General features: G+C 58.2%; 3 protein-coding genes across 6 annotated transcripts; all 3 read right to left on the bottom strand.

Moving 5' to 3' along the window:
• Window positions 1–17: 17 nt before the first annotated feature.
• On the bottom strand, window positions 18–2,408 carry LOC104063337 (acyl-coenzyme A amino acid N-acyltransferase 2). Of its 2 annotated transcripts, none has more exons than XM_054068146.1 (4): window positions 2,319–2,408; window positions 1,177–1,646; window positions 869–1,071; window positions 18–677 (listed from the first exon to the last, which is right to left on the bottom strand). In XM_054068146.1, the coding sequence occupies exons 2-4, from the start codon at window positions 1,637–1,639 to the stop codon at window positions 90–92; spliced, it is 1,254 nt and encodes a 417-aa protein (XP_053924121.1). In that variant the 5' UTR covers window positions 1,640–1,646; window positions 2,319–2,408; the 3' UTR covers window positions 18–89. The 2 variants fall into 2 exon arrangements, with proteins under 2 accessions (XP_053924121.1, XP_053924122.1); XM_054068147.1 differs by lacking the exon at window positions 2,319–2,408 and adding an exon at window positions 2,133–2,262.
• Window positions 2,409–3,620: 1,212 nt separating this feature from the next.
• On the bottom strand, window positions 3,621–6,891 carry CCDC86 (coiled-coil domain containing 86). Its single transcript, XM_054068149.1, has 4 exons — window positions 6,691–6,891; window positions 4,980–5,109; window positions 4,517–4,591; window positions 3,621–4,012 (listed from the first exon to the last, which is right to left on the bottom strand). Exons 1-4 carry the CDS (start codon window positions 6,888–6,890, stop codon window positions 3,893–3,895), a joined length of 525 nt encoding a protein of 174 aa, XP_053924124.1. The 5' UTR covers window position 6,891; the 3' UTR covers window positions 3,621–3,892.
• A 923-nt stretch (window positions 6,892–7,814) lies between these two features.
• LOC128852336 (membrane-spanning 4-domains subfamily A member 15-like) lies at window positions 7,815–10,739 on the bottom strand. 3 transcript variants are annotated; one of them, XM_054068407.1, is made up of 7 exons: window positions 10,624–10,739; window positions 10,285–10,483; window positions 9,858–9,977; window positions 9,550–9,606; window positions 8,331–8,486; window positions 8,101–8,220; window positions 7,815–7,996 (listed from the first exon to the last, which is right to left on the bottom strand). In XM_054068407.1, exons 2-7 carry the CDS (start codon window positions 10,453–10,455, stop codon window positions 7,988–7,990), a joined length of 633 nt encoding a protein of 210 aa, XP_053924382.1. In that variant the 5' UTR covers window positions 10,456–10,483; window positions 10,624–10,739; the 3' UTR covers window positions 7,815–7,987. The 3 variants fall into 3 exon arrangements, with proteins under 3 accessions (XP_053924382.1, XP_053924383.1, XP_053924384.1); XM_054068408.1 differs by having other exon boundaries at window positions 10,294–10,483; XM_054068409.1 differs by lacking the exon at window positions 9,550–9,606.
• Between the last annotated feature and the right edge of the window lie 361 nt (window positions 10,740–11,100).

The following is an 11,100-nucleotide window of genomic DNA, read 5'->3' as shown; positions in this document are numbered from 1 at the left end:
CATCGATGAAGATATTAAGCAGATTGGGTACCACGGGCTACACTTTATTGAGTGGTGGGAGCCCCTTCCCACCCACCTCCCTGCAGCCATCACAGCTTCGTGGTGGCAACAGAACCCAGATGGAGCTTCAAGAACTGGATGATCTCCTGCCACGAATGCTCCTGAGCTTTGGCGTGGGGTTGGGCTTCACCACCCCACAGCACCAGCCAGGGGCTGGCCCGGATCCTGGAGATGCTGCAGAGGGGTGAGCAGGGGGGCTCGATGAGATGTCCTGCTCCACGGTAGGAGAGGAGCCGACAACTTCCCGCTGGCATCCGTGCCATAGCCAGCTCGGCGAAGAGTTTGCTGTTGTAGCTGCGATCGGCCTCCCCCACAATGAAGAGGACCTTCCCACGGACCTTCTCAACTGGGATGGCCGAGGCGCTGTACGCAGGGTCCCGGGGGTCACCGAAGACAGCTGAGTTGTCCATGGCTCCCATCTCCATGAAGAGCAAGCGCTCACCGTAATAAGGGATGGGAGGGATGTGGAGGTCCTTGTAGATAAGTGGAGTACCATGGATGTAGGCTGTGCCATTGATCCACACAGTGGCCACCACCTGTGGGAGGAAGGTGGCCATGGCCAGGGCCACCTCTGCTCCTTTGGAGACACCGATGACGCCCAAGCCAGTGCCTCGTACCTGTAGAGGGTAGAAATGGAACTGGATGGCAGCAACCACTCGACGGGATGTCCTCAGTCACTGAGATGTCACCAGGATGCTCTCAGCCACCAGGACATCTTGCTTATCAGGATGTCCCTGGTCACCAGGACATTCCACTCACCAGGATGTGTCCAGGACATTCCTGCTCATCAGTGAGACCCAAGACTCACCTTTGGATGCCGAAGGAGCAGGTTGGCCGCCTCCTCAAAATACTCCAGGTTGAGCTCGAGCATGTTGCGGGGAAGATCATCATAAGCGAAGAAGGCCAATGCCAACACTGCGAAGCCCCGGCTGGCCAGCAGCCCCGCACGGAACTCAATGAGGCCACCAGCACCACCAAACAGGTCAATCACCCCTGGGAAGGGTCCTGGTCCTACAAGCAGACAGAGAAACTGTCACCGTTGGGGATGAGGAGCCACCAGAGCCATCCCACACCCTGGGGTGTCCATAGCGAACCAAGACTGGGCAGGTCACTCACCAGGTGGCAAGAAGAGGGCTCCACGGACCTTGCCCTCCCGGATGGGCACACGCTGCACGCCAGGACCCACATACCACCTCTCGGCTTCACAGGAGGCCAGCGGCTGGTCCTGGGGGCTGGTGGCCAACGAGAGGCCATCGAAGACCTCCAGACGGACAAGGAAGGGACTGCCGGCCACATCTCGCTTGATCAGCCTTTGGAAGAGGGTGTCGGGCTGCAGGAACCAGAAGGGACCCATGGGCCAGACGCCTGTGTAGCTGCCACCCAGCGCTGCGTGGTGCCCGGGATCCACCTCGCCTGCCCCATCGGCGCGGAAGAAGGTTCGAGATTGGAAGCGATGGCCCAGCTCGTCTGTCAGTGATGCCCGCAGTGTGACCAGCTGGGAGGGGGACAACCCTCGCACTTTCACCTGCACCGGCCGGTCGGCCAGAGAGGACTGTGGTGTCACCGTCACCTCCACCATGGTGCACCTGAGGACAGTTGGAGATGAGCATCAGCATCCCATGATGGATGGATGGGCATGATGGACCAGGGTTTGAGCAATCTGGTCCAGTGGGAGGTGTCCCTGCCCATGGCAGGGAGTAGGACTGGATCGGCTTTGAGGTCCCTTCACACCCAACCCATTCCATGATCTCACCTGGGCCCCATGGTCACCACGCCAAATGAGAGGGCTGTTGGTGGCCCCACCACAGGCTGGCACAGGGGGTCTCTCCCCCCTTGGCAATCACACAATGGGGTTTGCAGCCCAGCAGGTCCCTCTGCATCCCTGGTCCCTGTTTCACCCCCCCCACCAAGGACATGCCAACACCTCTTGCTTCCCCCCAAACCCACGCACCAGTAGGAACACCTCTCTTTCTTCTCCCCCCCAGCCCTGGTGTCCCCTTCCCCCCGTCTCTGCACCCCAAAGCCAGACAAGAGCAGGGGTTGGGGGGCAGCAGCTACAGCCCTCCCCTTACCAGTCACACCCAGTTTCTCCCAATTAGGCAGGCAGTGGCAGCGGGCAGGGAGCCAGGCGAGGTTCTGGCACCAGCCCAGCCCTGGGAGGAGACACCAAAGCCACCCCACCAGGAAAGCAGCCCCCTCCCCCCCCTCCCAAAGCCCTGAAGCCACGGGAATGGGCTCCAAGCCCTCCTCTTACCCACCTCGGGCTGTGCTGGGGGGGCGGCGGGGGAAGGCAGGAAGGGTTGTGGGTGCCCCACGCTCGCTTTTATGGTCCTGGCAAACATTAACCAAGAGCACTGAGCCCTCCTGGCCAACGACCCCAGGGCCAGGTTCCAGCTGCCCCACAGCTCCCCTGTGCCCCACAGCTCCCAGCAGCTCCCTCACCCCTTCCATGGGGCTCCCCTCGATTGGGACCAACATCCCCCCCCCAGTTCCAACTCAGAGGGGAAACAGGGAGCTCTGCCCCACACCAGGGTCCCCCCGCGACGCCCCCAGCTTGTGATTGACCCACCCCACCCTTCGCTCTGCTTTGGGAGGCTCAGGACCAGCCCTCCCCCCAAGCTCCTCCTTGGGCCACAAGCTCCTCCCCCCACAGCTGCCATGCCAGGATGAAGCGTCTGGACCCGGACATCACCTTGCTCACCCACCCCATGGCTCCTCAGGGTTCCTCTCACCCCTTTGCCCCCCCCCTTCCCCTAATGCCCCCCACCCCACTCGCTCTGGCTCACAGCAGACAGAAGACCCAGCCCTGATCGGGAATGCAGAAAGGGGCGTTGCCAGGGTGAGAAAAACCAGGAAGGTGAAGAGATTTGTGAGGTTTTCCTCACCCAAAGCCCCCCACCAATTGTCTCCAGCCCCGCCAAACCCACCCTGCAGCAGCTCTGCCCCCCCAGCACCGCAGGAAGGAAACAGGAGGCTGCACCCCATGTTCTCTTCCTTCCCAACAGAGGAATTTGGGGAATGGGTTGGCTTGTGAGTGACCTCAAAGCCCACCCAGTTCCACCCACAGGGACACTTCCATCCAAGCCCCATCCAACCTGGCCTTCAACACCTCCAGGGATGGGGCAGCCACCACTGCTCTGAGCAACCTGGGACAGGACCTCTCCACCCTCACAGCAAAACGTTTCTCCGCAAGATCTCATCTCAGTCTCCCCTATTTCATCTAAAAACCATTCCCCCTTGTCCTGTCCCTGCACTCCCTGATCCAGAACCCCTCCACAGCTTCCCTGGAGCCCCTTTCAGTCCTGGAAGCTGCTCCCTGCAGCCTTCTCCTCTCCAGGCTGAACAACCCCAACTCTCTCCTAGGACGGGAGGTGCTCCAGCCCTCGGATCATTTCCCTGGCCTCCTCTGCACTTGCTCCAACAGCTCCATGTCCTCCCTGTGCTGAGGACTCCAGAACTGGACACAGGGCTCCAGGTGGGGTCTCCTGTGGCCATAGTGCTCTGTGACCTGCAGATTTTAAGCCAGCAGTCTCCCCAAAACCATCGGAATTGAGTCTGCGTCAGATTCTATTCAGTTTTATATAGAAAAAATGTCAATTTGGGCAGGTGAAACAGTTCTTCCAGCTGCCAGCAACACCCCGACTTCCTGGGACAAGGGGGATCCAGCAGCGGGTTCGGGCAAATCACAGCTCTTGTCCTTCTGTCTGTCCAACACCAAGGTCGCAGGCAGCGACTCCTGCCCGCTGAGCCAAGGAAGCACCGCAGGAGAGGAGCAGGACCTGCAAAAACCGCGGCTGCATGTGCCGGGCATCACAGTGCCCTGTCCTCCATCTCATTCCGTGGCCACTTTGCGCTGTACGGGTGTCTTCTGGAGCAGGGCCAGCGTATCCCGCTTCTCCACCCGCCGCAGCTGCTTCTTCTTTGCTCGCTTGAGCTTCAGCGGGTTCCGGATCTGGAAGGGAAGAAGAGGGCGCGTTGAGACACAGAGACCATGCCAGGATGGGACTCTCAGCCTTCCACCCCTGTGGCACAGCCCCAGCCAGAGCCAAGCTGCTCCGCATGGGATGGAATCTTCTTCCTCCTGCTGCCAAACAGCGGGTGCAGCGATGACAAAGCTGTATAGCTCCTGATCAGATTTATCCTAAAACTCCTCCCTGGGAACATCTCCAAGTTGGAGAAGACAGGCAATAACCTCATCCTCGATCTTCACCATACCCAGGGCTTTTCCAGTTGGAAAAGCTGTGACTCCCCCACATGAAAGCCCAGTGTGTGGCACATGAGTGCCACATTCCCTTGCTCTGTAACCTCAGTTCTGGTTTCCTCAAGCTCAAAAGAGCTGTTCCCCCACCCCATTCTGGAGCTGTTTAGTAGGATTTCCCCAATCCTCCCACTGCTGCTCACAGAATCCTTCAAAGGAGGAGCCAAGGAGAGGAAGAGGAGCAAACTGGAGCCTCACCACTTGGACGATCTCCGCCTTTCGCTCGTTCTCCAGGCGCCGCTTCAGGTTCTCCTCCCGTCGCCGCTTCTTCTCCTGCGGGAGCAGCACCAAAATATCATTCCCTGCAGCACTCTCTCCCCCTCCAGGGTTAAACCCAAACCAGCATCGACGCAGGGCTGATGCAGACACCTCCCCGGTCCAGGAGCTGCACGGCTCCAGCAGCACGAGCAACGCCTCCCCAAGCATGAAATCTGCTGCACAAAGCCAAGCCAGCAGTGCTTCTCCCTCGCAAATGAGGCTTGAACTGACTGAGTGAGCTTAATCCGAGTCAGTAACTTGCAGCACGTGACCGTTGCAGCCTGGATTTGGCAGGACAAGAGGGAATTCCAAACCTGCCCCATGGAGACAGCAAGCACAGAGGGGCTGGGAGATGCTGCCTGCAGCATCCTGAGCCCCACACCCAGCTCTTGAGCTTCGTTACCTCTCGCTCTCTCTGCTTCCCCTCCTGCAGCTGCCGTGCCAGGTCCTGGACGAGCTTCTTCTCCTGCCGTTCCTTCATCTTCCGTGCCCAGGAGGTGCGAAGGGCCTTGTCCTGGACCATGTGGGAGAACCTGTGTGGGCCAACGGGCCGTGTCAGCAGCAGGAGGAGGCAGAGCCAAGGCCCCGTGGCTCACAGGAACCACGCACAGCCTTTCCCTCTCGGGGCTCCCTCCAGAACCTCCTTGGACCAGAACTCTGTGAACCCTTCCCCAGCTCAGAGCCACCTCAAAGCAGCCATGTCCCCCTCTGGGTCCCTCCAGATGCTCCTTTGACAAGAACTTTGTGACCCTCTCTACCTCAGAGCCCCCCAACAGCACCCTCAGCCCTCCAACATGCCCTTCAAATCTTTCCCCCAGCTCAGAGCCCTCCAAAGCAGCCTTGTCCCCCTCTTGGATCCCTCCAGATGCTCTTTGGGCCAGAACTCTGCAATCCCCAGCTCAGAGCCCCCCAATATTCCCTCCAAACCTTTCCCTCAGCTCAGAACTCTCCAAAGCAGCCTTGTCCCCTTTCCACATCCCTCCAGCCGCTCCACGATCCCCCTACAGCCTCCCTCAACATGGCCCTAATACAAGAAGTAATTCCCATTACAAAAAGTGGAACATTCTTGATGTAAGCTAGAGTTAAATTTCATCTCAGTAACTGTGTTCTTTGAAAGTTAGACAGAATGTCCCCGAGAGCATGTTTTCTTCCTCTGACAACATGTTTTCTTTCAAGACATGTTTTCACAGACACTGTTTGTCCTTTGGAGATGATAACGCCTTGTGCTCAGCATCATCTGTGCTGAGCAGATGTTTCTTCTCTGATCACCTCAGTCTGCAGCCTTCCTCCAGCTCAAAGGCAAGGTCAGACAGAGCTGGACTCAGCTCCAAATTAGCAAGAGATTTGGCTGGTGTGAAGTTCACAATAACATTAAAATGAGTCCTTGGAAATAACAGAATGTGCATAAGATTTCTGACAGAATCTATCCATCTGCATGGAAGTGGGAAACACATTCTGTCCCAGCTCTTGTCTCGCTGCACAGCATTGATGGAGATCACTGCCTTGTGGTGCCCAGCGCTGAGCAAAGGGTGTTCAATTCCTAAAACTCCAAAATGAGTCTTGGGAACTTTATTTGCTGGCATTTTCTGTATCACTGATGAACTCCCAGCTGCTTCCCATGTAAAAAACTGTGTTCTGTGCCTTCCAGGAATAACAGTCACTTTGGTGGATGCTTTTCATAGAATCATGGAATGGTTTGGGGTGGAAGGGATCTCAAAGCCCATCCTGTTCCACCCCCCGCCATGGGCAAGGACACCTCCCACTTTATCAGGGGCTCCAAGCCCCATCCATCCATCACAGGATGATGATGTCTGATGGAGATCACTGCCATCTGCTGCCCACACTTGCATTAAAGGGTGTTCGCTTTCTCAAACCCCAAAACAAGCCTTAAAGAGTTTATTTGCTGGCATTTTCGCTATCAGCCCACCCCAAACCCCTCCTGGCTTAATCCACCCCCAGAATGGCCCTGCTCCAAACGAGTCGCCCCTCAAACACCCTTAGTGCCTCTCTTCGAGCCCCCAAAGAGCACTGTTCCATCAGACCCCTCCCTCCGCGGCCTGGGACCCCCCCCCCCCCCCCCCTCCCCTCCCCGTGTCCTGGGTCTCCTCCCCCACCTCTTCTTGCCCGGGTCCTTCCACACCCGCCCAGACTTGGGCCTGCCCCGCGGGATCGCCACTGCCGCCGCTTCCTTTCGCTTTTTGGCCGCTTTCTGCTGCTGCTGCCGCCGCCGGGCCGGGGCCGGGGCCGGGGCCGGGGCCGGGGCCGCCCCGTTGGGCTCCTCAGGGCCCAGCGCCGCCCCGCGCTCCCCGTCCATGGTCCACGCTGCGCCTTTACCCACGGCGCCTGATAATGACGTCAGAGGTACAGTATTGCGCATGCGCAGAGAGGAGGCGAGGCTACTAGTAGTCCCCAATCGCCATTATAGTATCGGGCAGCCCTTCCTGCTTTGTCAAAGGCACCGCCATGTTTGTGCCGGGCAGGTGCGGAGCTGTGCGCATTGCACTGTTGTACAATCAGGGTTTGGGTTGGAAAGGACCTCAAAGCCATCCAGTTCCAACCCCAGGGACACCTCCCACTGGATCAGGGGCTCCAAACCCCATCCAACGTGGCCTTCAACACCTCCAGGGATGGGGCAGCCACCACTGCTCTGGGCAACCCGGGACAGGGCCTCCCCACCCTCACAGCAAAGCATTTCTGCCTAAGATCTCATCTTCTCATCTCCATCTCCCCTCTTCCAGCTCCAAACCCTTCCACTCATCCTGTCCCTGCGCTCCCTGATCCAGAGCTCCTCCCCAACTTTCCTGGAGCCCCTTTCAGTCCTGGAAGCTGCTCTAAGGTCTCCCCACAGCCTTCTCCAGGCTCAACAACCCCAACTCTCCCAGTCTGGCCTTGGACAGGAGGTGCTCCAGCCTTCGGATCATCTCTGTGGCCTCCTTTGCACTCACTCCAACAGCTCCATGTCCTCCCTGTGCTGAGGACTCCAGAACTGGATGCAGTGCTCCAGGTGGGTCTCACAGAGCGGAGCAGAGGGTCAGAATCCCCTCCCTCCCTGCTGGTCCCACTGCTCTGGATGCAGCCCAGGACACGGGTGGTTTCTGGGCTTTGAGCACACGTTTCTGGCTTCTATTTAGCTTCCTCTCCCCAGCACCCCAAGTCCTTCTCTTCAGGGCTGCTCCAAAGTGAGGCTTCCCCCCACACCCTGAGGAGCCCCAGAGAGATGCATGGCCTGGCCTGGGGGGCTGAGGACTTTATTGGGGCCAGTGGCCACCATCCTGGGGCCAGGCTGAGACAGAGACACCTGCACTGTGGTGCTCAGGCTCCACAGTTGGGCACCAAGACCTCTTCTGGGTTCCAGCACAGACTGGGGTATGTCGGTGTTCTGAACAGGGATGGTCGCAAGCTTGGTCCTGGCTACAGCACCTGAAAGAGGGAAAAAAGGAGAAATCCCACTTTTTTTGGTCATTCTGAGGAATCCTGGAATGCTCCTCAGGTGTTTCCAGGGCTCTGGGTGCCCAACCCCTCACCATGCGAGTGTAGTTGTGCTGCTTGATGGCGTTGTAGCCAAAAGCCAAGGCCACCACGGCCACGCAGAACTCCAGGAAGCTGAAGATGACAAAGATGGAATCCAGCCCGTTGCTCATCATCTGTGGGGAAGAGAGCGGAAGGGAGGCCACAGCCCCCCTCATCATTGTCCCTGTTGCTTGTCCCACACAGCAGTGAGAGGCTTGAACCAAGCAGGACCAGGAGGTTCTACCTTGTTCTCTGGGCTGAAGCACCACTCGGGTCTCAGCTGGTAGAGCACGTTGGCCTGGCAGCCGGGGATGTTGTGAGTGATGGCTGTGGTGTGGAGAAGGGTGGCCACCAGTGTGCTCAGGATGACTCCCATGTTGACAATGCAGCAAGTCTTCACCTGTGGGAGTTACTTCGCATCAACTCCATCCCTTCTGCTCCTGCCAGGACCTGGGTGGGTGGCAGCACGACTCCCACTCTGCTGCAGACCCCTGCAAGGTTCTGCAGAGCTGAGGGAGAGGCCACCTGGGGCTTTGTCTTTGAGCTGTCTGAGCAGGGGCAGCTCCAAGCTGGATTATTCGGCTCAGGACAGAAATCCTCCTGGAAAAACACCCTCCATGACACCAAGAAGGCCAAGAGCATCCTGGCTTGGATCACGCATGGTGTGGCCAGCAGGGCCAGGGCAGGGATCTTCCTTCGAGGCTGCACCTCGAATCCTGGGTTCAGTTTTAGGCCCCTCACTCCAAGAAGGACATTGAGGGACTGGAGCATGTCCAGAGAAGGGAACAGAGCTGTGGAAGGGGCTGGAGAACGGAGGTTCTGGGAGCAGCTGAGGGATCTGGGGGTTTGGTCTGGAGAGGAGGAGGCTGAGGGGAGACCTCATTGCTCTCTGCAGCTCCTGAAAAAAAGGTTGTAGCGAGGTGGGTGTTGATCTCCTCTCCCAAGTGGCGAGGGATAGGATGAGAGGAAATGGCCTCAAGTTGAGCCAGGGGAGGTTTAGATTGGACATCAGGAACAATTCCTTTACTGTGAGAGTGGTGAAGCATTGGCAGAGGCTACCCAGGGCAGTGGTGGAGTCTCCATCCCTGGATGGGTTCAAAAGCCATGTGGCTGTGGCACTTCAGGACATGGTTCAGTCAGCACGGTGGGTTTGGGCTGACAGTTGGACTGAATGAGCTTAGAGGGCTTTTCCAACCTTAATGATTCTGTGGTTCTAGGACCTTTTCTCAGCCAAGAGTAACTCCCCCAGACTCCAACCATCTCGTGGAGGCCCTGGACCATGAAAGACTTCCCACCCTCTGGTTGACAGGGAGGGAGCTGGGCACCTCTGGAGAATGAGTGAGGCTGTAGGTGCCTCGCTGTCGACCCTGCGGGGTGAATCCAAGCTGCAGAGGGGCAGAAGTTATGGAAGCAAGGTGGGAATGCTTTGTCCCTCTCAGTCTGGCTGCAGGGGACCTCCTTACCAGCAAGATATTGTCTCTCTTTTCACTTTCCACCAGCAGAGAACCCGAGACCAGGAGCTGCTCAGAAAACAGGGAGGAGGGCATCAGCAGCAAGGAAGTCCTCCCCATCACCCACCACACACATCCCAGCACCTTTCCAGCTGCCAGCTGGGATTCAGGGCTACATGCACACATCCTCCATCCCTGAGAAGATGGCCATAAGATGTGGGTGTAAGAGGAAGCCCTGGTGATGAGGGGATCTGGTCCCTGATCCCCCGAGATCCCCCTGTCCTCATCCAGAGACAAAGGCCAGGCATGTCCCTTCCTACCAGGAGCCCGAGCCAGAAGAAGATCCCACTGGCCACAGGAATGGAAGGGTTCCCATGCTCTGACATCGTCAGGATGATCCCGAAGCAGATGTGGATGATCCCAGTGAAGATATGGATGGTCTGTGGAAGGATGGGGGAGAGCAATGGCCCAAATCACTCTTGGCCCAAAGCACTGCTGGTCTGCCGACACCAGCAAAAGTTGGATATCACGGCTGTTAGCTGTGTCCCACCCCAATCCCACTGCCTCCCCATGTCCTGGCTGCACCCCACAGTGCCGAGAGGGAACTCAGGGCAGCTGGGTGTGTTGGCGCTTGGTGGAGCCCCAGAAGCTGGTCCCAAAACTCTGACCCAGCCAAGGAGAACCTCAAGCAGGACAATCCCTGGGGATACTCGGTCCTCATTTTGCGCCTGGGTTGCCGTCTCTCACCCCCAGCACCTTGGGCTGCGCCTTTCTGAAGCCTCTGACTTGAAACGACGAGATGGCAGATGCCAGCGGTCTGGAGCCAGAGGAAAGCTGGGCTGCACGGGGATCTGTGGATGGGATGACCTCCGTGATGATCCTCACACCCCCGGAGTCGGTCACTGTGGTGGCTGCCATTGCCAGTGGGCAGAGCCGGGCTGGGGAGCTGGGGCAGACAATGAAGCTGAAAGCCCAGGCCAGCTCCCACTCTGCCCAGGGACCAGCCCATGGAATGGTGACACCAGGAACACGGACATCCTCTGACAAGGATGTCCCACACCTCATCCTCTCCTCCAAGCAAGGTACCTCCTTCAGCCTGGGCTTGCCCTCCTCCTCCTCACGGCTGTGGTGCCTTTGCTCTCCAAACCTCTCTGGGGAGGTGGTGGTTAGGCAGGGATGCGGTCCTGCTGCCCTTTGCTCCCTGCAGGAAGTTTGTTCATGGAGACCTCTTGCTCAACAAGGTGGCTTTGCCAATGGAGGTAACGGAGAGCCTGGCAAAAACTCAGCCTGGGGTGGGAGAGGGTGGCGGGGAGAAAGGGCTTTGCAGCCCCTCTGAGGGCTTTGCTGCAGCCTGGGGAAGGGCTTAGATGCTTGGCCCTTGGGATGCTCCAAGGAGGAGACCCCCCTTGTCCGCTTCTGGGCAAGTTCTCTCCATCCTGAGTTGTGGATGCTTTGCTTGGGCATCATCTCCATAATTAGCCACATAGCAGCCCTAACGAGGCACTCAGAGATTTGTTTGGCTGCCCTCACTAAGGCCACTATGAGAGAGCGAGTGCTGGGGAT

Source organism: Cuculus canorus, chromosome 5 (genome assembly GCF_017976375.1).
Source record: "Cuculus canorus isolate bCucCan1 chromosome 5, bCucCan1.pri, whole genome shotgun sequence".
Lineage (NCBI taxonomy): Eukaryota > Metazoa > Chordata > Aves > Cuculiformes > Cuculidae > Cuculus > Cuculus canorus.
The sequence above is the reverse complement of the archived record's forward strand: the minus strand, read 5'-3'. Positions and strand labels throughout refer to the sequence as shown.

Excerpts from the sequence above, each read along its gene's own strand:
- LOC104063337 (XM_054068146.1), bottom strand. The coding sequence starts at position 1,639 with ATGGTGGAGGTGACGGTGACACCACAGTCCTCTCTGGCCGACCGGCCG. Across the intron at positions 1,072-1,176 it reads AGCCCTCTTCTTGCCACCTG|GACCAGGACCCTTCCCAGGG; the intron begins GTGAGTGACCTG and ends GTCTGCTTGTAG. Across the intron at positions 678-868 it reads TGCTCCTTCGGCATCCAAAG|GTACGAGGCACTGGCTTGGG; the intron begins GTGAGTCTTGGG and ends TACCCTCTACAG.
- CCDC86 (XM_054068149.1), bottom strand. The coding sequence starts at position 6,890 with ATGGACGGGGAGCGCGGGGCGGCGCTGGGCCCTGAGGAGCCCAACGGG. Across the intron at positions 4,592-4,979 it reads GGAAGCAGAGAGAGCGAGAG|GAGAAGAAGCGGCGACGGGA; the intron begins GTAACGAAGCTC and ends CTGCTCCCGCAG. Across the intron at positions 4,013-4,516 it reads AGGCGGAGATCGTCCAAGTG|ATCCGGAACCCGCTGAAGCT; the intron begins GTGAGGCTCCAG and ends CTTCCCTTCCAG.
- LOC128852336 (XM_054068407.1), bottom strand. The coding sequence starts at position 10,455 with ATGGCAGCCACCACAGTGACCGACTCCGGGGGTGTGAGGATCATCACG. Across the intron at positions 9,607-9,857 it reads TCTTCTGGCTCGGGCTCCTG|CTCCTGGTCTCGGGTTCTCT; the intron begins GTAGGAAGGGAC and ends TTTTCTGAGCAG. Across the intron at positions 8,487-9,549 it reads AGAGAGACAATATCTTGCTG|GTGAAGACTTGCTGCATTGT; the intron begins GTAAGGAGGTCC and ends TAACTCCCACAG.